The sequence below is a fragment of the Hesperophylax consimilis genome, chromosome 11 (assembly GCF_061612785.1).
Source record: "Hesperophylax consimilis isolate HC1 chromosome 11, BYU_Hcon_1.0, whole genome shotgun sequence".
In the NCBI taxonomy this organism is placed as follows: Eukaryota; Metazoa; Arthropoda; class Insecta; order Trichoptera; family Limnephilidae; genus Hesperophylax; species Hesperophylax consimilis.
The window spans coordinates 32,244,665-32,272,166 of NC_142846.1; the positions used below are offsets into that span (position 1 = coordinate 32,244,665).

The following is a 27,502-nucleotide window of genomic DNA, read 5'->3' on the forward strand; positions in this document are numbered from 1 at the left end:
AGAAACCGAACATAATAATGTAATTACCGAAAATTCACAATGCATGATTCATTAATAATTTTTTATCAAAATTCAAGAGGTTTGCGCTCGAAAACACTGGAATTTCATCAAAATATACTGCTCAATAATAATGACATGATCTTCATTACCGAAAGTTGGTTGGTTGATAGTTTCCGAGATGAGGAATTATTCGATAATCGCTATTCTGTTTACAAAAATGATAGGGATATACACCGCACTAGTAAATCAACTGGCGGAGGCGTACTCATAGGAATTAAAAAAGAATTTTTTGTTTCCCCTCGCTCTTGGAAATCAGACGCTGAGGATATCTGGATAACTGTCAATACATCAAAATCGAATCGTCATTGTTATAATATTCATATGTGCTGTGTGTATTTACCTAGCGTCGGTCCAAAATTAACATCATCAGAAAGATTAGCATTATTTACTAGCCATACCAATACTATTTCTGACTTAACAATCCGTTTTCCCAATGACAAGTTTTTAATCATTGGCGACTATAACATGCCCAATATCGAATGGAATAATCATCAAATGGCAAGTAATAGAGATCAATGCGCACTCGCGTTATTTAACTGCTTATCTTTTGCAAATTTAACCCAATTTAACCATTTACCTAACAAATACGGTCGAATTTTGGACCTCGTATTCTGTAACACTTCAGTTAATGTGTCGCTTGCCGACCACCCATTAGTTAAAGAAGATGCTCATCATAAATCATTGATTGTAGAACTAGAATTTCCATCCACTATTGCAACCCTCTCAACTCCTCGAACAATAAAATTATTCCATAAACAGATTATGCAGAGATCAATGAGAGACTGAAAGAAACCGACTGGTCAACCGTTATTAATGCACCGGATGTAAATACAGCGTTAAATTCGTTTTATGTTATAATTGAACAGATTATCGAAACGTTTATTCCTAAGAAAGTTGTGAAATCTGGAAAATATCCACTATGGTACACGGCAGCCTTAATAAAAATAACAAACGAAAAATTAAAATTCTTTAGAAAATGGAAGCGTTATCGGAACCCCCTTGATTATCTCTCATTTTCATTGCTTCGCAAAAGGCAAAAAACAGTCGCTTCAGCAGCTTCCAAAACCTACATTTCTACAAAAGAATCCGTTATACAGCATAATGTTAAAAAAAATATGGTCCTACGTCAATTCTCAAAGAAAATCTCCTGCCATCCCTGATCATATGAATTACGGTGAAAAAACTGCTAATGACAGTAGAGGAGTAGCCAACTTATTTTCTGAGTATTTTGGATCTGTATTTTCGAATGCTCAACCTGCACATACAAGCAATGCCAGTCTTTGCTCTAATTCAAATAGCATAATAAACTCAATCGATATCAATGAAGACATCACATTCAAATACCTTAAGTCCATTGATATCAAAAAGGGGCCAGGGGATGATCAACTTCCAGGGATCTTCATAAATTATTGTAGTAAACAATTGACAGCCCCCATTTTTGGTATTTTCAAACTATCGCTATCTGAAGGAACATTTCCCGACAAGTGGAAAACAGCCTTGATTACCCCAATATATAAAAATGGCAGTAAAAATGATGTCTCGAACTATCGACCTATATCCAAATTACCAATACTAAGTAAAGTATTGGAAAAAATTATTTACGATTACTACTATATTCTACTATCTCACCCTCACTCTTAAATAATCAACACGGCTTTATGAAAAATCGCTCCACAACTTCAAATCTTGCATTTTTTAATAATTTTCTTCATGCTCAAATGGATATGCAATGCCAGGTAGATGCCATTTATACGGATTATTCTAAAGCATTTGACCGTGTTAATCATTATATTCTTTTACAAAAGTTATTAGGTCTAGGAATTCACGGTGACCTCTATAGATGGATCGCATCATACGTCAATAATCGTCACCAAATCACGGTTGTCAATGGTTTTGCATCTTGCTTAACGGAAATCGTCTCAGGTGTGCCCCAGGGGTCGCATCTTGGACCACTCTTATTTAATATTTATATAAATGACATTTACGTTTGCTTTAAAAATAGTTACTTTGTTTTATACGCGGATGACATGAAAATTTATAAAGCTATACAGTGTTTATCCGATTGTATGGAATTGCAAAGCTATCTTGATAATTTGTACATATATTGTGAATCAAATTTATTGTCCTTAAACATATCTAAGTGTCACTCGATTACATTTACTAGAAATAAAAACAAAATCATCTATCTATACAACTTGAATAACAAACCTTTACAACCTATGTCTACGTGTAAAGATCTAGGTGTTTACTTAGATAGCAAATTAATTTTTGACAAGCACATTGAACACATTATTTCAAAATCCTACAGAATGCTAGGTTTCTTATTAAGAATATGCAAAGTTTTCAAAAGTGCTAAGACTCTGAAAATGTTGTTTTGTTCATTGGTCAGAAGTCCACTGGAGTATGCTTCCACAATATGGAATCCTCAATATAAGGTATACATAGATTTAGTAGAAAGTATACAGAATAAATTTTCGAAACATTTACTCAAGAAATACAATAATACTACAAATAATATGTTAACTTTACAAAAAAGACGCACATTGTCAGACCTGTTGTTTCTACATAATCTGCTAAATAATAAAATAGATAGTCCCGAATTGCTATCCGTCATTGGTTTAAATGTTCCAACGAGGCGTACCAGGCACACTACACTATTTCATATTGAAGCCAACAATACCAATGCAGCAAACAATTCAGTTATTACTCGCGCAATCACAACATACACCCATTACGAAAAATTACTACATTTAGACATCTTTCATGATTCCTTTCTAACATACAAAACTAACTTATTAAATTTTTTAGCATGACATATTTCAAAAATATTTTCACATCATTTTTCAAAACTCCTATTTATTAACAGTCAATTACAATTCGTGAGCTTATTATAATTCTTGTTTTCAATTCATTTATTATTTATTATTTTTATTATTATCCACACACTTCCTTTCTTTTATAACAATCTCAGGCGAAATTACGTAATGATATTTTATGGACATACGTAATAGGTACTACAACTATGTAATAACTAAAAATATCTAATTGTATCTAATTGTACTGTGTATGTCTTAACAAATAAATAAATAAAATAAATAAATATACATATTGATTAAACTGATAAAGAAACCAGCAATAAATGGCACGATCAAGTGAATCAAGTATGTAGTTACTCTATTCAGGTCATGTCAAGAACGATCATCGTTGATCTCGCATATCCCACAAACAAAGTTTAATCGTTAAAAAGTCCCTCCAGACAGCATGCTCAAAGAAGACAGTCAAATTAATTCCTTAAATAATTTAAAATATTTTCTTGTTTGCGAAAAAATAACTGGCGTTAAGATAAGAGTTACTGAAATAAACCAAATCGTTATCTCTTTCATGCTCTGAGTGTACAGATAAAAATACTTTATAAATATGATTGCTTGGCTGTTTCCAACCATTGTAGACGTGACGTTGTAGAGTACGGTTTTTAAAAATAACTTCACTTCAAAGTATTTTTCAAAATGAGTTTCTTAGAGGAAATCGCGTTCACTGTGTTAGTAATTACATCTTTAGTTTCGGGACAGCTGCAAGGTAAGAATTATAATAATATTTTCACACTTTAAAAACATACACACTTTCAATTTTCAATTTGAAAATCTGAAGAATTGTCTTTTTTAATTTTTTTTTACATATTCAAACTGATTGATAATGCCTTTGAAAGGCGTAACATCTGTCACGCTCATTAATAATTACACAGAACATTTATTTAGCTTTTTTTAATAAACTTAATAATACTATTGCATATTGAGTAGATTAAAGAAAAACTTCAAATTAAAATGGGGTTCCGCAAATTAAAGTTGATAACAATTTATAGAATATAATGTGTTGTCTATTTTTCTGTGTTACATAGAAATTGGAAACAAGTTATATACCTAACAACTATATAATTTGTTGAATATTAAAACTAGATTAACTGGCATTGATTGTAATATACCAATTTTTACCGAAACCCGTGATTATTATGAGTATCTAGTACCAACATTTTTTTTTTTTTTAAATTTTTTATAGTGAATACCTCACAAGAGTCCCAACTGCTCCCGTCTGGAGCCAGTGAGACTATGGCATCCCCAATTGGGGGATGTTGTGAGGCTGAAGGTAAGTGGGGAAGGGAAAGAGGAAGGTGGGGAAGTACCTGGCTATTCAGATCTAGTCACTAAACACGGCTAAAGCCATTTGGAGCAACGTTTCAATTCTGAATGGTGGTCTTACACCAGGGCGATACTGGTAGTATCTTCCACTCTGGAACGTACCGCAAATATACTATATATTATTTTAATTAATTAATTGTGAAATAACACAAATTAATCAAATAAAATTTATTTGCGCACGCCGGGTTCGAACCCGCGACCTTCGGAATGGCAGTCCAATGCGTTACCACTGGACTATGCCGGCCGTCAAACATACGTATAGATATATATTTTTCTAATATTTTTTCTAATGCGGGTAATAAGGAAATAGGCCTATAATTATTTATTACGGTGTGATCTCCATTTTTAAAAATGGGCCTTATGATGCTGCATTTTAGTTCAGCTGGAATGTGACTTGTGTCAATAATTCTGTTTATTAGGTGCGTAATTATAGGACTAAATAATTTAACATGTTTTTTTTAGATCATACATGCGAATTAGATCCACGCCCGGTGTCTTTGAATTTTTCATTCTTCCGATAATGCATTCAGTTTGTTCTGCATTAGCTCTTGGTAGGTACATTGAATGTTGCAAATGTTCTTGCTTCAACTCAGACGCTCGAACATTGCATTCGTGCAATAACTGATTTACACCGTCGTCAAAGAATTTTGCAAAGTTTTCTGCCACCACATCCGCAGTTTGGGAATTTAAGAAATATTTAGATATGACTTCATCACAATCGGATTTATTTTTCCTACCCAATACTTGATTTACTTCATTCCATGTTTTTTTAATGTCCTTGAAACAATGTTTAAATTTGTTATTATAGTATATTTTTTTGTGTTTAATATTTTTTTATTTAGTTCATTTCTGTATTTCTTGAATTCGATTTCATATATTTTATTGTTAGGCGTGTTTTTCCATTTTCTCCATAATGAGTCACGTAGTTGTATATTTTCAATGAGATTATAATTTATCCAGCCATTTTGGTTATTACGCCGTTTATTTGTATTTGATTTTGTTTCAGTACTTTTTTCGTAAATATATTTGAATTTCGATTTAATTTCTTCATAAATTAAGTTAGGTTCCGTTATGTTTAGTATTTCATTCCAATCAGTGATTTCAATCAGTAGGTCGACTTTTTTTTCCGATATTACAGTATATTTCGTATGGTGTGATTTATTGGTGGTACCTGCCTCATAGGTAGAGAAACGCATCGTTGTTGCAATAAGGTAGTGATCCGCTATTATAGTTTCACATACACATGAGCTGATTTCATTTGTCTCTCTCTCTCTTACATAGATATGGTCTAGACATGTAGCCGTTACATAATTAGTCAGTATGGCTTCACGGGTCACGTCATTAATACATTTTAAAAATCCAAATTTAGCCATAATGCTTTCATATTGCATTACAATTGGTTCCTGATAATTTAATAAGTTTATGTTCGTATCCCCAAGTACCATAACGGATTCTTTAATTTCAATATTTCCCAATATTAAATCTAGCTCTTGTGAGGTGTGAGCAAGTGTGAGGATTTATCAAGGCAAATAAATTGTATAAATATTTTTACGGAAGTAAACATTACCAATATATTCCTAGTTAGATTTTTGCTTTGTTCAGAATGTTTTTGGTTAAATAATTGACAACAATAAATATTTTTTCTACATGTATGAGTATACCTAGGATAAACTAACAACTAATATACATTTCAATACTCCCGTGTTAACACTGTAGATACCGGACAATAAATTAGAATATAATAAAAGAAAAGAAAACAATGTAAACAACCATGAAATTAAATAAACGCCCGGGTTGCCGGCACTGAAACTGAAAAAAAAAAAATAATAATATATTTAAAGAAGAAAAAAATATCAAAGATATGAGATACTCATATTTCGGAAGTAAAAGATATACATTATTGTGCTTATCAGAAGAAGATGTTAAGTATTTAAATAAAGTTTTGGTTAGAAGCATTGATTTTTTAGAATAATAATACATATAAACATACCTAATCATAGTCTATGCGACTTTGCGCGATATGCATCATCTTTTTAAAGTAAGTGCAGTTTGTGTTGTTTGCTTTATGATTAGTGTTAAGGGTCATCTTAAAGGTATTGTTTTGGTAAATACAGTTGCTACATGTTTCTTCCGAGTTTTTGTTTGGTCATTCCTTCCATTCGTGATCCTTAGCACAATGTTAGCAGGTCGCGCTTTTGTCTTTGCTCAAACATTTCAGTGAAGTGTGTCCAAATTTCAAGCAGTGGTAGCACTGCGTCAGGGGGTTGGCATCTTCCACTCGTACTCTGCTGAATCCTATATTGATTTTTTCCTTTTCAATGAGGTAGGACCTCAGTGCTCCGCTGGTTTCTAGTATATAGTTAGTGAGTCCATTTTGTACTTTAGGTTTAAACATTTTTATTAGTTTTACAGTGTTTTTGTATCATTTTCCATTATATCTTTGATACCTTCATTTTGGGTTTTTAAAGCCTCGATTATATCTTCTTCTGTCAGATCTGCCTGTAGATTTCTTATGAAAATTTTTGGGTTTTTCTTTTTTAGTTCTTCCGCAACCATATTTTTTTTGAGCGTTTTGTTAATTTCATCCGTCAATTTTTCTCCGTGGACTTTAGTAGGGCAAGATATTATCAGTTTGTTTTGGACGGCTTTACGAACTCCATTTACTGCAATGCCTAAATTTGCTATTTTTTATTTTTTTGACAATTTGTTCTTTTATTGCGTCTGATGTCATATTTGAATTTTCACTTTTAATAATCAATTAATATTTCGATTCCGGGATTTCTTTTAGTCGACTTGCATAGGTTTTTTTTCCATATAACTTGAATTTTCAATTTTTTTTCTAATTTTTCTATTAGTTTGGTTTGCAGAGAAACAATCTCGTTTTGAAATGTTTGATGTTTGTTTCCAGATTAGTTTTGGCCTTGGAGTCCTGTTTGGTAGAAATATTTGAGATTTCTAGTTTAATATGTTCTATTATTTGTAGCACGTCCATAATGGGTTGGGTTTAGTGACCGCAGTCACCTCACTCGCGGCAAAATACTAGTAACGGTGTAAAAATACTCTAATATTGTAAAGACGAAAGTATTTACGTATACGTCCACACACCACCGCTGTGGCGAGTGTAATGTTAACGCATAAGAAATACATAGTTAATGCACAAGAAATACATAGTTAATGCACAAGAAATACATAGTTAATGCACAAGAAATACATAGTTAATGCACAAGAAATACATAGTTAATGCACAAGAAATACATAGTTAATGCACAAGAAATACATAGTTAATGCACAAGAAATACATAGTTAATGCACAAGAAATACAAAAACGTGTGAGAAAATCAATTTATAAAAAATTGGTTACATAATTAGTGACTTAAATATTTAGTTATTTTTTAATACCGCACAATAGTCCCAACTTCTAACGTTTTATTTGAATCACCTTTTTACGGTTTATTGTTATTTTAGTTTATCAGGGAAACAAACGAATACATATTTTATCAAAATAATGACATGTTACATGTTTGCATGAACCAATAAAGTTAACGCATAAAATACAAAAAACACAAATGATATAACACTTTGCACAACGTTTTTCAGAAATAATTTGATTTTGAATAACGAACTCGATTTTTTCATATAAAACGACTGGTGAAAAATATAAGCACCAAAGAATTATTTACTTTTCCTTTGTGAGGTGCAATCTAATGACTTGTGATACACTAAAATATTTAACACACTTCTTTGATCCTCGCGAGGCGTAGTCCGTTCCTGTACAGTCTTTTTGGAAACTTTTCTATAAATGTATATTTTTGTGGTGCACCACTGGTCTCTATACAAAATCCATGCATTGATATCTGCTAAATCCTAAATGTTACAAACTGTTGCCAGCGAGATTCTGCTTTCCCGACATACGTTTTCTTCCTCTAACCAACCAAATAAGATTACCTCTAATATGAACAACCAGGTCTACTTTTTCTGTCACAAATTGACATATTAAATGACCGTCATCTTTTCTCAATTTTAATAATACAAATGTATTACCAAGAGAACCTCATATTTGTGTGAGAATAATCTGTTAATATAATTCAACAAAAAATAAGAAATAACATATATATAAAATAAATAAGATAATGAAATCAATAAAATAGGAAATATATCTGATAGTATTATGACGCTAATGCCTGTACAGTTTCGGATTGTTGTAAACGGAATTGGCGCCCTCTGTTATTTACAAAAGGAATCGTTGAAGTTTTCAAACAGAATTCCTGATTAGAAAATGTCAAAAAGAAAATTAACAAATTCTTAGTTCAAAATTTTTTCACATATTTCCCGACCCTTTTTTAGGTCAAATTTCCGAGCAAAATATTTCTATTTTTTTCCAATTTCTCAACATGGAAAATTCCCAAACATCACATAATATCAAAAAGATAAATGATTTTGGGTTATTTTCCTGAATGTGTTATATTTACTATATAATTAGATAAAGTGGCTTTAAGTTGTGGCATTACTAAATAATTAACTAACTTTAAATTTTCATTTGAAAACCTTAAACTTTTTCCTAAATAATACATATGTTGTGGTCCGCTGGACTCATTTTTGTAATCAGTGATTTTTTAACCAAAAAGTATTGATTATTTCGGAAATTTGAACTTAGTTAGTTATTTAGTAATGCCACAACTTAAAGCTACTTGTGCTAATAATACAGCAAATATTTAGCATGAAAATCTCTTTTTGACGCAGGTCGGGAAAATGATTATTTTATGAAAAAATTTCACAATTTTGACGAAAGAATGTTTTTCACATAGAATAAAAAATTTGCAACACGTAAAATTTCCAAAAATCACAAAATATCAAAAAAATGCTTATATAAAGATTTCCCCACCAATTTTCGATTACAAAATTTCCTGGGATTTTTTTTCCCGAAAATAGCAATTTCCCAACATGGAAAATTGTTACACATTTTACAAAATTTACCGAAACATTTTCCGAACTTAAATTTTCCTATTTTCTTGAAAGAATTTTATTTTATTTCCAAAACTTCACGTTATATCAAAAATATAAATAACAATAATTCTTTTTAAAAATTCCCTCCCTTTTATTTGACTAACTACAGTGGCGTAGCTGAATATTGATGTTACAGTGGCGTAGCTGAATATTGATGTTACAGTGGCGTAGCTGAATATTGATGTTATAGTGGCGTAGCTGAATATTGATGTTACAGAGGCGTAGCTGAATATTGATGTATTAATAATAACTAACAGTTAAAAACCCGCTCCGCGGGTTTTTTTCTGCTAGGCCCTGCGGGCGGCACTTCGTTGGGCTTCGCCCATTTTTAGTGATATTAACAACAGTTACATTTAATAGATAGATATTAGGACATTCACATAGAGAGGGTGAGTATATATATTGTTAAAACACGGAACAGGAAGGAGTTAATTAATAATAACATGCTAAATTTACGCATAATAAGAATGACAGTTGTTTGAATAAATGAAATTTTACGTATTTGTGATGGATTATTTCAAATGAAACACTATTATTGACTACATGTCTACAACTGATATTAACTGTTATCTTAGGTACCTAATATAATTAGCTCATAGGAGAATTGCAGTGCTTAAATATGTGTTACAACCGTCAATGTCTATAAGTTGAATCAATATCGTTTAGTTTGTCACCATTAAAGATAGTTATAAAAAAGTTGACTTAAATAATAGATTATTACACACGGACGTATATAAGGGGGGGGTCTTGGGGGTCCGGACCCCCCCCCCCCCATTGCACCGCGCCGATTGTAGAATACGATAGTTTCTTAAGTCCGCCACAGTGCGGGGAGCGGGGGAATGGGCAGTGCCCCCGCCGCGGCACACCGCCGCCGCCCGCGTTTCGGCCGCGCGCACCATACCAAGCTAGAATCTAGTTTAGTCTATTTTGTCTCTTCGCGTTGCGCAGTTGTCAGTTGTTTTAATACAGAAAGAAGTGTCGCATTTAAAAAGTATGAAACGATCAAATCAGGTATCTCTTTTGAGTTTTTTTTCTAAGAAAGAGAGACCAAATCCCAATGAACTTTTATCAAAAGACAATGTGGAATCCTGTCATATTGAAGAAGTAGGAATAAATAGAGCGGGGCCATCCACAGATACTGATGACGATGAAGTGAAGAAAGGTAAGTCTCTTGTTTATTTTATTAGGAAGGAACCCAGTTACTAGAATTTTAAAAACTTTTATCCTGCTCTTATTTTTATTCCCAGAGAATTTCTGTAAACAAATGTTTTGCCGTGAGCATAAAATATTTGACAAATGGTAATTTCAGTGTATATGCGACGTGTACCTAAGTGTTATAAAATCATTTCGCCTTTTAACAGAAAGAAATACAATTATATTTAACTAACAACTAACTGGTGCCCGCGACATTGTTCGCGTAGACTTAATTTTTAGTTGAAAATTCTTATTCTTAACATAACTTTTTAGTTTATGAACCGATTGGAATGAAACATAGACTAAAATGTTAAACAAAACCGCATACAAATCGATTAAGCCGTTTCTGAGATTAGCGTGGTCAAACGCACAGACAAACAGACAAAAATTTTAATAACTATTTTATTGACCTCAGTAACATAATTATAGTGCGTATGAATTGTTTTTTTTTTTGTAAATATTTATGTACTTACAGAAACGGAACGCTTGCGATTTAATTATAGTATGGATTAGAGTATTAGAGTCACAAATTATTATTATTATTCTTACAATTAAATATGACCAAAAAGCTGTTTGAAGATGGGTATGTGCTGTTGTTTTGTTTTAGTCAAATATGTCTTTGTTACAGCCAGGATGGATTTGTGTTCGGCTATGTCCGCAGCCGCAGCCAGGACGGGTTATGATATTGCGCTCTACGTATGTCATCCCCCAAGCAATGACGAGGAAAAGCTGAAAGCATTAAAAGAGCTTTGGACCCCTCCGGATACATTTAAATTTTCAGTCACTATCACTGGTAAAAAGAAACTTTCTTTTCAACGCCATTGGACTACCAGGTACTCATGGCTTGTATATTCAAACGTCATGCAGGGAGCACTTTGCAAAGTATGTGTTTTATTTGGAAAAAAGCATGGCGGTCGTGGTCAGCAAGAACTTGGAGCCTTGGTTAGTAAGCCATTTACTTACTGGAAGAAAGCTTTAGAGAGCTTTGATCACCATGCAGATACTAAGTATCATAAATTTGCTGTTGAGCAGGCAGCAAATTTTGCAAGGATCATGGAAGGAAAAACGTTTGATGTTATAGAGTGCATGAATGCAGAAAACAGTAAAATTGCCGAAGAGAACAGAAAAAGATTGAAAGCCATTGTTGAAACAATTATTCTTTGTGGAAGGCAAGAAATAGCACTAAGAGGAAGTCGTGATTTTGGAGAAATTGGGATAAATGAACCCGAACATAATGATGGTAGTTTTAGAGCACTTCTTCGTTTTCGTGCGCGATCTGGCGATGAAGCACTTAAAAATCATTTACTAACACAAAACATTCACAGTAGAGCCATGTATACGTCACCAGGAATTCAAAATCAAGTGATTGAACTATGTGGTAGTGCTATTCAAGCGCAAGTACTTAATAGGGTCAAAGAGGCTGGTTTTTTTACTGTACTTGCTGATGAAACACAAGACATATCACGGCGAGAACAATTAGCGTTATGTTTACGATACGTACACTGCTCATCTGGGAAATCGGTTATACGGGAAGATTTTTTAGAATTCATCCACATAGAAGATGTTTCAGCTCAAGCTTTGGCAACGACTATTATATCACATCTCTTATCATATAATTTGGATATGGATAAATGGATTGGTCAAGGCTATGATGGCGCTGCAGTGATGAGCGGCCGGTTACGGGGCGTAAGAACAATAATCGCAGAGCAATACCCGAGAGCGCAATTCGTACACTGTGTTGCTCATGTTCTCAACTTAGTTTTAGCGCATTCATGTGAGATACCAATAATACGTAACTGTATCGGAACCATTAAGAGCGTAATAAACTTTTTTCGCCTATCACCGCTTCGCGACGGACTTTTGAAGAAAATTGCGGATCAAATTAATTCATCTCATTCAACGCTTATCTCTCTTTGTGAGACACGATGGACCGAGAAACACGTGGCTGTCGAAAGATTTGCAGAAATGGTTCCCGTTATATGCGAGACACTTGGGGCACTTCAAGATGCTGCTAGTAGCGACGTCGCTACTCAAGCATACCATCTTCAAATCGCTATGGATAACAGCCAGTTTATTGTTTCTTTAGTTATACTGAGAAAAGTTTTTTCATATACAGCAAACCTTAACAAAGCAATGCAGAAAGTCAATGTCGATTTGACCAACATTTGCGAATATACAAAAAATGTAAAAACGACTTTACTAAATGTTCGGAACGAAAGTCAGTTCGCAATTCTTTTTGAGCAAGCACAGCAGATGAGTTCAAGCGATATAGTAATGCCAAGAATAACTGGAAGGCAAACCCTGCGCAATAATATTGCAGCAGAAACTGCCGAAATATACTACCGACGAAATGTGTTTTACCCTTTCATTGATCATGTTATTACAGAACTCGACGCTCGTTTTAAACCACATGAATCGACGATCGAAGGAATTCAAATGCTGCTACCTGAAAAAACCAGTAATGACTCCAGGATAAAAGAAAATCTTAACAAGATTACACAAACATTTCTGGGTGGGGAAAATAAAGGCACAATATTTCTGAGTGAATATGAGATATGGCACAATCACTGGAAATCTGTAGCACAAAAACCTGCAACTGTGATCGACACCATCGATAACTGCGATGATCAGTTTTTCCCTTTAATAAAAAAGCTTCTAATTATTTTAGCCACACTCCCAGTGTCCACTGCAACCCCTGAAAGATCTTTCTCTACATTAAAGAGGTTAAAAACATACCTAAGAAATAAAATGGGCGACGAAAGACTTACTGGTCTGGCTTTAATGAGCGTACACCGAGATCTGGCGGTGCAACTTGATTCCGAAGAAATTATTAATCAGTTAGCAATTAAACGTAAAAGACTAAATGTATTACTTTAAAGTAGTGTCCGACCGAACTTTCGGTTTCGGTTTCGGCCTAGTTTCGGCCAAAAAACGAGTTTCGGCTTAGTTTCGGTTTCGGCCGCCATCCAGCCGAAACTACGGCCGAAACCGAAACTGAATTCGGGAGATTTCGTCCTGCGGTCGGACATGTTCGGTGCACTGAACTGCGAGCCACGAAAACACTTTTTATTTTCATTATATTCAAATAAGTATTATTGCATTAAAAATATTTTGTCATTGTAGGTAGGATGGTACTTTTTAATTTTAATTATATTGTAGTTCATTAAAAAGAGTGCCATACAAAATGACCAGAGTTTAGAGGAAATTATTTTGTTCTTAAAATGAAACAGTATTTTTTGTTTAGTGTAGGTAGGTACCTAAAGAAATTAGTGCACCTAAAAAAGTAATTTTGTTTTCTACCTTTTATTTTATGTTATTCGTTAATAATGTTCACACAGGTAATACCTAGATACTGTTTATTTTTTTATATTATTTACGAAGAAGTTATAACTTATTTAAAAAAGCACAACCATTTATTTGAAATAAGGAATAATAATTTTTAATTAATAGTAGTTGTAAAACAATGAATCTCGTGTCAGTTTTTTTTGTTTGAGAGAAAACTACATTTATTTTCATGTATAACTTGAATTTACAATATTTTGTTAGTGTTACTGTAGGTAGGTAGGTAATTTTTAATTTTAATTATATTGTAGTTCATTAAAAAGAGTGTCATAATAATACGACCAAAGTTTAAAAGAAATTATTTTGTTCTTAAGATGAAAGCTCTTCATTTAGCTTGAGAGAAAACGCTTATTTTTTTCATACATTAAGTATTATTTGCATTAAAAATATTTTGTTATTGTAGGTAGGATGATACTTTTTGATTTTAATTTTATAATTGTAGTTCATTAAAAAGAGTGCCTTACAATATGACCAAAGTTTAGAATAAATTATTTGGTTATGTGATTAAATAAAAGGTGTTTCAATTTTAAAACAAATTATTTGTTCTTAAGATGAAAGAGTATTTTTGTTTAGTGTACCTTAACAAATTAGGTATAAAAAAAAGTTATTTTGTTTTCCACCTTTTATTTTATGTTATTTCTTTTTTTTATGTTATAAACGAAGCGATTTTATTTAAATAAGGAGCGATAATTATGTTATGTTTATTTTTAGTTCAAATATCAGAGACTGAATGATTTATATATATAATATTTAAAAATAAAGGCTGATTGATTAAGACTGACTATTTTTTTCACGAAAACATGACCTTATATATTTTTTTTTAATTTGCGGACCCCCCCCTTATCAAAGCTATATATACGTCCGTGTTATTACATATTTATTAATTGTACCAGTGTTTATGAATAAAAGGAGGGGAATTGTGCGATGAGATTAACAGTCGGTTTAATTAAAAGGTGTTAATTTTACTCCAACTGGTGTAAATTGGGGTATTTCCACAAACGAGGGATTCTGTTGAAAATGTATGGAATATTTAAAGATCATTTTTCTGATTTTAATCATCCTACTAAAAATGTTTGTTTTTTATGTTTTCATTCAAAATTATTGATTTTAAAAACGATCAAATACTGACAAAAAGTAAACGGACCGTGATTGGCCGATTGTATTCTGACGTCACAAGCGTATTCCGCGCGCGGACCAAACCACAACTCAACTTACTCAACCAAACTACTCGTACCCAGGGGCATTTAACTAAGCTTTGGCCTTGAAACTCATTTGAAACCGCCACGCCCACCTCAAAATTCTTATAGAAAACGAATAATATGGCTAAAAGCTCAGATCTCATTGGTGAGAACAGAAGGATTGGTTTGATCTCTCGCTCTCTACCATAATGACTCGTGTAACAGAAAGAGATGACGGAATTTTGACAGTTTCAAATCATTGAAACAAAATGAGAGTGGTTTATTTATACACGCGGGTTGTCATTTGCTGCCGAAATACTATCATTTCCGTCGAAAATATTGCGTGTTAAAGTTGTTCGTGATAAAAATACAATATAAGCCAGTATAGTGTCAGCGAGTTACAAACATATTATATTCAACCTACCTACGTAAGTTCAAGTTTAAAGTGAATTAACAGTTTTAGGTTATTCGTTCGGTCTTTTGAACAATGCTTCATACTTGACATATGTCTTCCTCCACAACGTATAAATGTTATTTATTATATCGATAAACTTATTCATGTTATTGATTAGTGTTATCCTGTATTATCTTATTGTTTTGGTGAAATTAAAGATTTTTAAACATATGTAACCATGAGTTCATGAGGCTGAAAAATGTCGGAATTTTTCGTCGTACTGTCATGACAATCATGTTTTGGAAATTTTCTTCAGTGTTTTTGCAAATTTCTTGTCATTTTGGGTTTCTTCTTCTCAGATTAACAAGTTTCATCTTAAGGAAATGCACTGTAAAAGTTTATTTTCTTAGTCAGATGAACCTTGCCCTTGGAAAACATTTCGACATTTTTCTGCTTCAAGGACATTTTTATTTTTATAATAGTTTTTTTGGGCTAGTGAATGAATAGAGTAGGCTGAGAGCAATTATGTTGTCTATGTTCGCATCTTTTTTTAAATGGCCTTGAGTTTCCTCTACCTTGTCTACTGCTCTGCTCCGCACGGTAGGTACTGCTTGTATATCTGTGGTTAAGTACTGTATAATTCTGTTGGATACAAAAAGCCGGAAGATATCGATCTAGAGAGTGGTATATTTATGCTCGTACCTTTGCGAACTGACGTTTATGTAAAGCTCGTGATTTTTACCGTTTTTTTCTTATTTTTTAAGATAATTGTGATATTTTGTGAACTTATTCATATATTTTACATTATTATTATGACTGACAGTGGTTTTGTAAAAGGACAGGCTGATAACTTGCCTAGAATCGATGTTTTGATGATGGGTTCTTTTTTTGCCAACAACGCTAATTTTGTTAGTGCTGAATTTAAAGGTTGGAAAGCATCAAGGTATGAAAAAATATTGTATACTCTCTCATAATATATAATTTTCAGTATTTTAGTTACATGCACCCAAAATATTAGTTTTTTTTACATTTTTTCACGTAAATACAATCGAAGTGTCTGTCACATAACCTGTTTCTCACAACACGCTATGCAACTGTCACCATAATAATTAGTATTTTTAAATTTCATTATTGACCTTACAAATGTAGTAATTTCTTACTAGTATAGAAATAATTTGATCCGTATAAGGCATATAATGTCATTTCCAGCCTAAAAATACATATAAATAATGTTAACAGGTGAATTTATTCAAATGTTAAATCTCGCAAAAATATATAACAATGCTTGTGGGGTTCTCTAATACCTAATAATACTATGCATCCGTCAATGAATATTTTGGTAAATCATCATGTCTGTTGTCTATATTGCAGATCAGCTAGAGAAAATTATGGAGACAGTGCTGTAGGCTATGTCCAAGTCAAGCGAACCGGCGACATTTGTACAGTAAAGGCTAGACTAACTCCTGAGCATAGAATCAGAACGAAAGCTTATGCAGTCATCCTAATTTGCAATGAAGCCCTAGAAGTTATACATTCATGCAAATGTGAAGATTGTCCTGCATCCCAAGGTAAACCTCTAATTTGTTTCTGCTGATTATTTCATTTTTCTTAATTAATAACATGCTAATTGTATACATATAAGCAAGCCCAGTTTAAATTAATCACTTTTGTCATTGACTCGGAGAGACAATGATGATGTAAGTTTGTTCGCAAAACCTAGACAGATTGCCTGAATACAGACAGATTGATTGCCTGGATAGTAGTAGTGAACCATGTAAGCAACCAAGATGCAACATTATGAAGCCTATTAAGCATTATTAGCCATACTCTAACCACAGAGCTATCTCCCCAATATCTAGGCTCGTCATGTATGAAATGGAGAAAAGTACAATATTGTAATGTAGACGATTTATGAGCATTATTCAATATATTTTGTAATTTTTAAGATATCAATTTATAATGATACAATGATAAAGTGCCCAGACTGAAAAATTACCTGTTACGAGTACCAACGTTCCATTAACTATGAACAGTAGGTCTATTGCTGGTAGGTTGTTTTCATATTTGTTTGGACATTTAAAAATAAATTAGTATATATTTGTATAATTCCAGGTGGCTGTAAGCATGCGCTTGCATTCCTATCGTGGCTCCACAGGCGCAGTGAAGAACCTCCAAAGACCTCAACAGAGTGCTAATCGAAGATGGCAGGCATAGGAACAAGCCTTAAATTCATCAAGGCAGAAGATATGGGAACAGTACCACGTGTAAATTATCCCAACAATGATGGTACTTTCTTCAACGAGTTGATTGAAAAGAGTATCTCATGTCAATCAGAAATAGTCAAATTCTATGTTGACCCAACACCGATTGAAAACCTTTCAATTCACAATATGATTTGCAATTTTTTCAATAATGATGTAGGATCTCTCCCAGAGGAATTTATTGACTTTTGTCAATCCTCAATGACGGCAAAAGCCTGTCAGGGGGCATTTGATGAGACAGTGGATCAAGCAGACTGTCCGTTATGGCACAACCTTCGATATGCTCGAGTGACCGCCTCAAATTTGTATGAGGCGGCACACTGTAAAACGACAGATGGGTCACTAGTAGAGAAAATACTAGGTGCTAAATTATATGGGACCAAAGCCATGGAACGAGGTAAAACTCTAGAACCCAAAGTATTAAAAGTAGTCGAGGCTACAGGGAAAATGAAATTAAAAAAGTGTGGGTTAATTTTATCAAACAAACTCCCAATTTTTGGCGCTTCACCAGACGCCTTGGGAGGAGATTTCATCGTAGAAGTCAAATGTCCTATGAAAGACTCGACGATGATGAATTATTTAACGGCTACCGGAGAACCCACTCCGAAAGTAATGGCACAAATACAATTGCAAATGTATTTTGCCCAGAAGACAGCTGCACTGTATTGTGTGGCCAATCCAGACTTTGAAACGTCAAAAAAAGTTACTCAGTGTCATGTCAGGCATGATGAAGACCTATGTAAGGAACTTATTATTAAATCTACACAATTTTGGTGTAATGCTGTCTTTTCTAAATTAAAATATTAAATAAATGCGTGTAAAACAAATGAATAATAATTGATCTTTTAATTGCCTTATTGACCTCTCTTTAGAAATTTTCATAATACATATTCCATAAATATCTAACGCAACGCATTAAAATAATAAAAATCGAGAACTGTTAAGTATTGTGATAATATGCTTTGAAAATCTTGTCCATTTTAACAATAAAACAATATGTGTATATTTATTTAATTTTATTTACATTAAAACATACTAACATTACAAATATTATTTTTACATAATATGTAGGTGATGACAAAAAGCGTTTCCGAAGGTTTTTTTATATACAGATACAGATTTATTTATACAATAACATTATTACATTACATATAATATTTTGACCCACAGAACAAGTCTTATGATGGTAAGTTTTTAGATTCTCACGGCCAAAAGCATTTTTGTTGTTTGTTTTTGGGGTGTTATGCCGTGTTGCGCTAACTCCTTCTTTAGCCGACGTTTCGGACAGCGTTGCAGTGTCCATCATCAGGGCAGATCCGGTAGATCATCGATAGACACATCTTCGGATCTACCGGATCTGCCCTGATGATGGACACTGCAACGCTGTCCGAAACGTCGGCTAAAGAAGGAGTTAGCGCAACACGGCATAACACCCCAAAAACAAACAACAAAAAAGTCTTATGATGGTCGATACTAAGCAAAAAGAATAATATTACATAACATGCACAACAAAATGACACAGATTTATTTATACAATAACATTATTACATTACATATAATATTTTGACCCACAGAACAAGTCTTATGATGGTCGATACTAAGCAAAAAGAATAATATTACATAACATGCACAACAAAATGAGACAGATTTATTTATACAATAACATTATTACATTACATATAATATTTTGACCCACAGAACAAGTCTTATGATGGTCGATACTAAGCAAAAAGAATAATATTACATAACATGCACAACAAAATGAGACAGATTTATTTATACAATAACATTATTACATTACATATAATATTTTGACCCACAGAACAAGTCTTATGATGGTCGATACTAAGCAAAAAGAATAATATTACATAACATGCACAACAAAATGAGACAGATTTATTTATACAATAACATTATTACATTACATATAATATTTTGACCCACAGAACAAGTCTTATGATGGTCGATACTAAGCAAAAAGAATAATATTACATAACATGCATAACAAAATGAGACAGATTTATTTATACAATAACATTATTACATTACATATAATATTTTGACCCACAGAACAAGTCTTATGATGGTCGATACTAAGCAAAAAGAATAATATTACATAACATGCACAACAAAATGAGACAGATTTATTTATACAATAACATTATTACATTACATATAATATTTTGACCCACAGAACAAGTCTTATGATGGTCGATACTAAGCAAAAAGAATAATATTACATAACATGCACAACAAAATGAGACAGATTTATTTATACAATAACATTATTACATTACATATAATATTTTGACCCACAGAACAAGTCTTATGATGGTCGATACTAAGCAAAAAGAATAATATTACATAACATGCACAACAAAATGAGACAGATTTATTTATACAATAACATTATTACATTACATATAATATTTTGACCCACAGAACAAGTCTTATGATGGTCGATACTAAGCAAAAAGAATAATATTACATAACATGCACAACAAAATGAGACAGATTTATTTATACAATAACATTATTACATTACATATAATATTTTGACCCACAGAACAAGTCTTATGATGGTCGATACTAAGCAAAAAGAATAATATTACATAACATGCACAACAAAATGAGACAGATTTATTTATACAATAACATTATTACATTACATATAATATTTTGACCCACAGAACAAGTCTTATGATGGTCGATACTAAGCAAAAAGAATAATATTACATAACATGCACAACAAAATGAGACAGATTTATTTATACAATAACATTATTACATTACATATAATATTTTGACCCACAGAACAAGTCTTATGATGGTCGATACTAAGCAAAAAGAATAATATTACATAACATGCACAACAAAATGAGACAGATTTATTTATACAATAACATTATTACATTACATATAATATTTTGACCCACAGAACAAGTCTTATGATGGTCGATACTAAGCAAAAAGAATAATATTACATAACATGCACAACAAAATGAGACAGATTTATTTATACAATAACATTATTACATTACATATAATATTTTGACCCACAGAACAAGTCTTATGATGGTCGATACTAAGCAAAAAGAATAATATTACATAACATGCACAACAAAATGAGACAGATTTATTTATACAATAACATTATTACATTACATATAATATTTTGACCCACAGAACAAGTCTTATGATGGTCGATACTAAGCAAAAAGAATAATATTACATAACATGCACAACAAAATGAGACAGATTTATTTATACAATAACATTATTACATTACATATAATATTTTGACCCACAGAACAAGTCTTATGATGGTCGATACTAAGCAAAAAGAATAATATTACATAACATCCACAACAAAATGATAAGATTTAGATATTTCAAATATAATATAGATTTAGATAGGCTATACTTTAATAACGCTGTCTTGTAGATTAATGAGACTACAAACTAGTCTAACAATTTGATTCATGATAGGAACATGGTTATGGTGTATGGATGCATGCATCTTGCACATCCCAAATTCACGTATCCTACTGATAACCCGTTCTACGTGAATTCGCAGGGCAGCAATCCTTTTTGCTTGGATTACTTCCTCTGAAGTGCAAACGACATTAGCATATACACTGGGAGGACGAACTAACTCACATTGCCGAATGTGAAGCAAATTAGTAATGTTTTTAAATCCCCTGTCTGCCATGATGCACGTACCCGGCTTCAAGATGTCAAGATATCCGCAATCTTCAACTATAATAGTGTCCGAAGCACGTCCACCATAACCTGAAGAAATAAAACTAATCACTCCGTTTGGGGTGCATAACACCAGATATTTAAGAGTGTTGCAACTTTTATATTCCGACCAGGTTAAAGATTGGGTTAATAGGCTTATTGATTTGAATTTCTAAGCAGTCAATAATGGTCTGCACATTGGAGTATCTCGCTCTGAAGCTTATGGGTAAGTGAAGTCTTATTTTACTAGGAGACGGCCATACAATAAGACTTTTCAAAATATTGTCCATTAATAAAATAGTTTTAGTAAAAATTCTACTCATTGATGTAACTGAAATACCAAACTGTATTGCGAGTATGGCAAATTTATCATTGAGGCGAACTTTTTTTAACGTAATTAAAATATCAGTTACCTCACAAGGAATTTTCTTTGCTAATATGGAAATAACATGGTACATTTGTTTGGGGATTCCTAGACATAGCCTAGGACTCCTTTCAAGCGCCATCAGGTTGCATTGGCGCATCTGGAATTTAAAATTGACTTCCTCCACGTTGTCACCTAAAGAGTCAGGTGTGTTTGGGCGATATGGTAAATTCTCTAATGCATCTGAAGAATAATCTGATGATTCTGGTTCCACACTTAACGCAACAACTTTTGTACATTGTCTGCTTACATCAGGTGTGGCGAACCTTTTTGGGTCCGCGTGCCAAAAATCCTCAAACATTATTTCTAGATTGTGTGGCGTGCCCAAGCGGTAAAAAAAATTAACCAAATAGATAAAATAAAAATGTTTTTTTTTTAAATTTTATTCATAAGCTTAAAAATTACAGATTATAGAGCTTTGTAGAAAACAGTGCGCACGGCGAAAAATAAAAACCGGTAAAATTTGACAGGCAGCGAACTCCATAAACAACTTGTGAGTGTTGCAAGCATAAATAAACCAATCATATTGCAAGCGTAAAAAAAATATTCCTATCGATTTCTCTGGAAAAATTGTCAGTTTCGGCGGGAACATTGAATGAAATTTTCAAATGTAACATAAGTTAAATTTGAGTTGAAACAACCCAATAATTCTGGTTTGAAAAAAATCAACAGAATGACTGTTAAATTTGAAAAGAAAAGAAGAATATGAACCTTTGTTCAGATATTTTTGAAACAACTGGTCAAATCAAAAAAAAAATATTTTTTAAACTTAAAAATTAAAAAAAAAAATTTACTTGGAAATCGTTAGTGTGCCATCCAAATGATCAAACGTGCCACCTCGGGCACGCGTGCCCTAGGTTCGCCACACCTGGCTTACATTATCAAACTTCAAAGGTGAGCAAGACATATCCTTTTTTTTTGTCAATGTTGATGTGGCCTTACTGCGCCCATGGCACTTGATATTTGCTTGAACAGCCTTGTCGTCATTGGCAGGTGAATATGTTTGAGTTGCAACATGATGCGGTCCCGGTTGGATCACTGCCGAAGTAGAAGGCTGTGGCTCTGGTTCATTGTCTGCTACTAAACTTGCAATGACTTCAAGGCGTTTTCTCTTTAATCCTGTCAGTCTTGGAGTAGGAAGGGTTTTTTTTTGACAGTCAAATTTGTGTGGAATGACAGTCTTTTTTAAATACACTCTACCACCCATTAATTTAAACCTCATGTAATTTTCGACGTCTTCCTCAAGCTAAAATAATATAAAGAAATCAACATTAAACGTCATATTTTAAAATCAATTGTTATATATTAATAGCGTTTTATATTGAATTAAATCATTAGTAAATATTTACCTACGACTACCGTTTTTACTACTACAAAAAATTGCCCCTTTAATAACGCCTGCTCGCGTCCCCTTTAGAGTTATATCCCAGTTTTCAAGTAGTTTGTGGGCTACGCTAGGTTTGTATAGACTGGTTTGTGATTTAATTCTACCTAATCCAACCTAACCTAACATGTACGGAATATTTTCTCAAACGGTAGTCGTAGGTAAATAATTACCAAATCATTTTCTTAGTATTAATAAAACAGAAACTTACATTAAAATGATCTTCGCAACAATGAAGCTTGCTTTTGAGAGAAATGGTTTTGTTTTTAGCCGGGTCTCTTTTCATGGCATGACACCATTTTTTTCTAGTTTCGATGTTCTTCGGAAAGCACAAAAACACTTTATTTGGAGTTTTATATGTCGAATTTGTACACATAGGAACCATACAACATTTGTATTTCAAATGAGGAGACATTCTAAAAAATATAACGATAAAAACTCAAGCAAATCACTCGTAAACAGACAATAAGTACCACTATCACGTACTGTCAGAAGCCGGCTAGAAAATGGCAATACGCTTATGACGTCACACGATAGCCCCGCCCCAAAATTTCGTTTTGGCGGTATTTCAAAAATGGGATTTTAGACTCGCTCTAGAAAATTTATTCGTCAACATAAAAATAAAATAAAAATTCCGTAATCATCGTAATTTTTTGCTTAATTTTTTTAAGCAATAAAAAAAAAACGTGGAAATACCCCATTTTACCTACAACTTTTACTGTATCTAATAAAGTTTAAAGTTAGATTATATATACAACATCATCAGGAGAGTAAAAATTTATATATAAAGGTAGATTATTACAATATAGCGCCCCTGAGGTGATATCTCACAAAAGCGGCGCTATGCAAATTGTCCAATAAATGAAAAAATATAATGTTTACATTTTATTGTGTATACACCGAAGTCAAAAATTAAATATAGATTGCAATTGGGAAAGAAGAAGTGGAAGGAGGGGGAGGGGTAACAGTAGGCTGGGTTTATAATAATTAGGAATTACAATATCGTTAGACGGGAAAGACCAGTTGAGTGGGAAAATATTTAAAAGAGAGTTTATAAAAAAATTCTTGTTAATTATATCTGCTTTTATATTAACATGTTTCCTCATTTCTAAAATTTCAAAATTATTTATAGTGAAGTATTTTAAGACCTGAAAAAAACAAATAGCATATAACCATAAAACAATATATTCATAAGACAAATAGCATTTAATTACGGTTATTCTAATAAATTGATAGTTGAAATACTAAATAAAAAAATTAAACATATTCTCTTCAAACGGTCTTTGAAATAGTGAATCTGAGTTTGCAAATCATCTTTTGAATAATGATCACACTTTCGATAAAAAAAAATCAGGTCTTAAAATACTTCACTCAGGATATAAAGCACCGCAAATAAATAATTTTGAAATTTTAGAAATTAGAAAACATGTCAATATAAAATCAGTTATAATTAATAAACAAAAAAAATATAAATAATAATGAAAAATGCCATTACAAAGTGAGAAGCTTCCAGAAGAAATCTTCTTAGTAAACGCTTGTTAATCGTAAGTAGTCAAATATTGTGAGCTGCATATTTAAATATTCGCGCCATTCATTTGGTTCGTTTTTAAACCGCCAGAGGTGCGCTCTCTGTCGGCCATCTATAGCCGTGCGTATCGGCCATTGAAGGGACGCGTGATTTTTTTTATAAACGTCAAGCATAATCACGTAACTGTGGATAATTTTCATTGTAATGTAATTAATCCAATGGATTATGAACTTTCTAAAACATATTTTCTTCGATATTATCCAAAAATTATATGAGCAGAAACGTTGCTTTTGAAGAAATCTCGTATTATTATGAGGCGATCCTATTTTAGTATGAAATCGTGTCTTAACTTTCAAGTTAGCGGAATTTAACCGAAACAGACAATTTAAATTTGACCAATCAGAGGGCCTACACCGTCCAGACGCTGGAGTATTAATATTATCAGATTTTATTGAACTAAAATTATAATTCTGAAAAGTGTTAATAATTGATAATTTATTTGACATTAAATATGTGTTGTTTAATACAACATTACATTTAAAATTTGAAAAAAAAGCAACTTTCAACGGTATAACTTTATTTTAATAAAAATTACGTTTTTTTCAAAATTTAAAAAGCGACTTAAAATAACGATCAATTGAAATCAATTTATGTTTTTTTGAGGAAAAGAGTCGATACATCTAGAATTCGATTTAAAATTATTAATTTTTGGCTCTGTCTGGTAATAAGGCTCCATTCAAGGGTAAGGGTTCAAAAGAAAAAGAAGATTATTTGAAAGGGAGATATGTGAATACGAATGTTAGAGGGAGCGCGTTTGAAAATTGCAGAGCTCACTTCTTTTTTCATCCCATTTTAACGACCAAAATCCTGAATTTGCGTCTAGATGCGAAAAATAAGCAGTTCCTAAAAGTTTCGATCTAATTTCATCAATGTTTTAAATGGAAAATGCTCTCTCATTATGCAATTATTTAGTTTTCTAGGATCTAGACAAATCCTTAATTTACCTGACTCTTTGACAGTAAATACCAGAGAATTCACCCAAGACGTAGGTTTAGTAACCTTTTCAATTACTTTCATCTTTTCCAATTCATCACGAAGACTGTCTTGTAAAGCAAAGGGAAACCGTGCCTTCTGATGTCCGGTCAGGTGCTCTGAAACCACTGAGCTATGTCGGCTTATTTCCAACCGCCAAATGATTTAAAATGTACTAGTACTTCAATCAACAACTACTTCTTATTTTATTTTTTTCACATGTAAGCAACCAACTTTATTGTTCTAGGAAAGGCTTTGTTAGTGCTAAATTTCTCACTAGATGGCGTCGAGACATTTTATATCTTCATTTATTGGTGACATATATTTATTTTTTTGACTTGTCAAATATTGTTATTTTTTAATGATAAACTAATGTTTATAAGACAAGGTTTTATGCATAGCACAAAGGATAACAAATAAATAAATATTAGTTTATCATTAAAAAATAATTAAAAACTCTTTTTGAAATACCAAGCTGGAAGACCTAAAACTGATTGACATTCTTTATGTGTGACAAAAAGATAATATTATTAATTTGACATACAAGATCACATTGACCGATAATCGGTATTTAATTACATACAAAACCAGACACATTTACATAACCCTTTTGTAAAATAGAATTTAACTTATTAAATGTAAGAGCCATGCATGACTTGAATAATTGTTATTATTGATGTTTCTTATTATTCCAACGTAACGACCTTCAGAGAAAGAAGCACTCTCTTTATTAGGTTTTGATGCTTGTAAATTTAAATTTCTGACATTATTGCGACAATTTTAATTATTTTTGAAACAAAATTTAGCAAAGTGACCAACAGAATTACATGACCTGCATTTGACATTTATATCTGTGTTTCTGACCACATCTTCAACAGGGTACAATATGACTGCGACGGTGACCCGTGACGATTGAATTAACGACTTGACGACCATAATGACTTGATCCTCTTGGACTTGACCCTCTTTGACTTGACTTCCTGACTTGACGAGTGACTGTTGACATTTTGACGTTGATAAGATGACCTTGACTGTCTTGATGTACTTTTTTGCTGACTAATTTGAAGGAAACCCGTTATTGTTACGGCTACATTCAAATGCAGTTTGATTAATTAAACTGATTCATTTTATTTCAATTTGCTTCATCAGAAGTTTAGTATAACATTTTACAAAAAACCCATTCCGCACAAATATGTACTTAAATCATTATATAATACATTTGCTGGCATTTATTAAATACTGTTGTTTTACTAAATTCCGTCATTTTGATAGGTAATTAAAGCACTTAGTATTTTTTTCAATTTTTTCTTTTTACTAGAGTAACGCATCCACGATTTTGTCTTGCTCAGTTAAAATATTATTTATGTTCACTCTAGGTATGTGAGAAAAATTCCATAAAAAAAAAATCTAATGCGTAGTTAGTGACCTAAATATTTCGTTATTCTTTTTAATACCGCACAAAAGTCCCGACCGCTAACATTATTTGAATCATCTTTTTTTGGTTTTATCTAAACACGTAACATTGGTGCATGAACCAATGAAGTTTCCGCATAAAATACCAATAAACTTAAATGATATACCTACCACTTTGCGTTTTTCAGAAATGATTTGGTTTTGAAAAACGAACTGGACTTTTTCATATGCAAAAACAATGGAACGAAATATATATTTTTTAATCCTAGCAAGACGCTGTCCGTTTCCTTCGTGAGGTGCAATCTAATGACTGGTGATACACATAAATATTTAACTAAATTCTTTGATCCTCGC

At 32.4% G+C, this 27,502-nt stretch overlaps 1 protein-coding gene across 2 annotated transcripts in view; it reads left to right on the forward strand.

Moving 5' to 3' along the window:
* The first annotated feature begins 3,509 nt into the window (after positions 1–3,509).
* LOC149420035 (clotting factor B-like) overlaps positions 3,510–27,502 on the forward strand; it is a 78,807-nt gene continuing 54,814 nt past the window's right edge. For both annotated transcript variants that reach the window (XM_089637430.1, XM_089637431.1), the window contains exon 1: positions 3,510–3,636. In XM_089637430.1, coding sequence (XP_089493556.1) covers positions 3,567–3,636 — 70 coding nt within the window. In that variant the 5' untranslated portion in view covers positions 3,510–3,566. The remainder of the gene's footprint in view (positions 3,637–27,502) is intronic.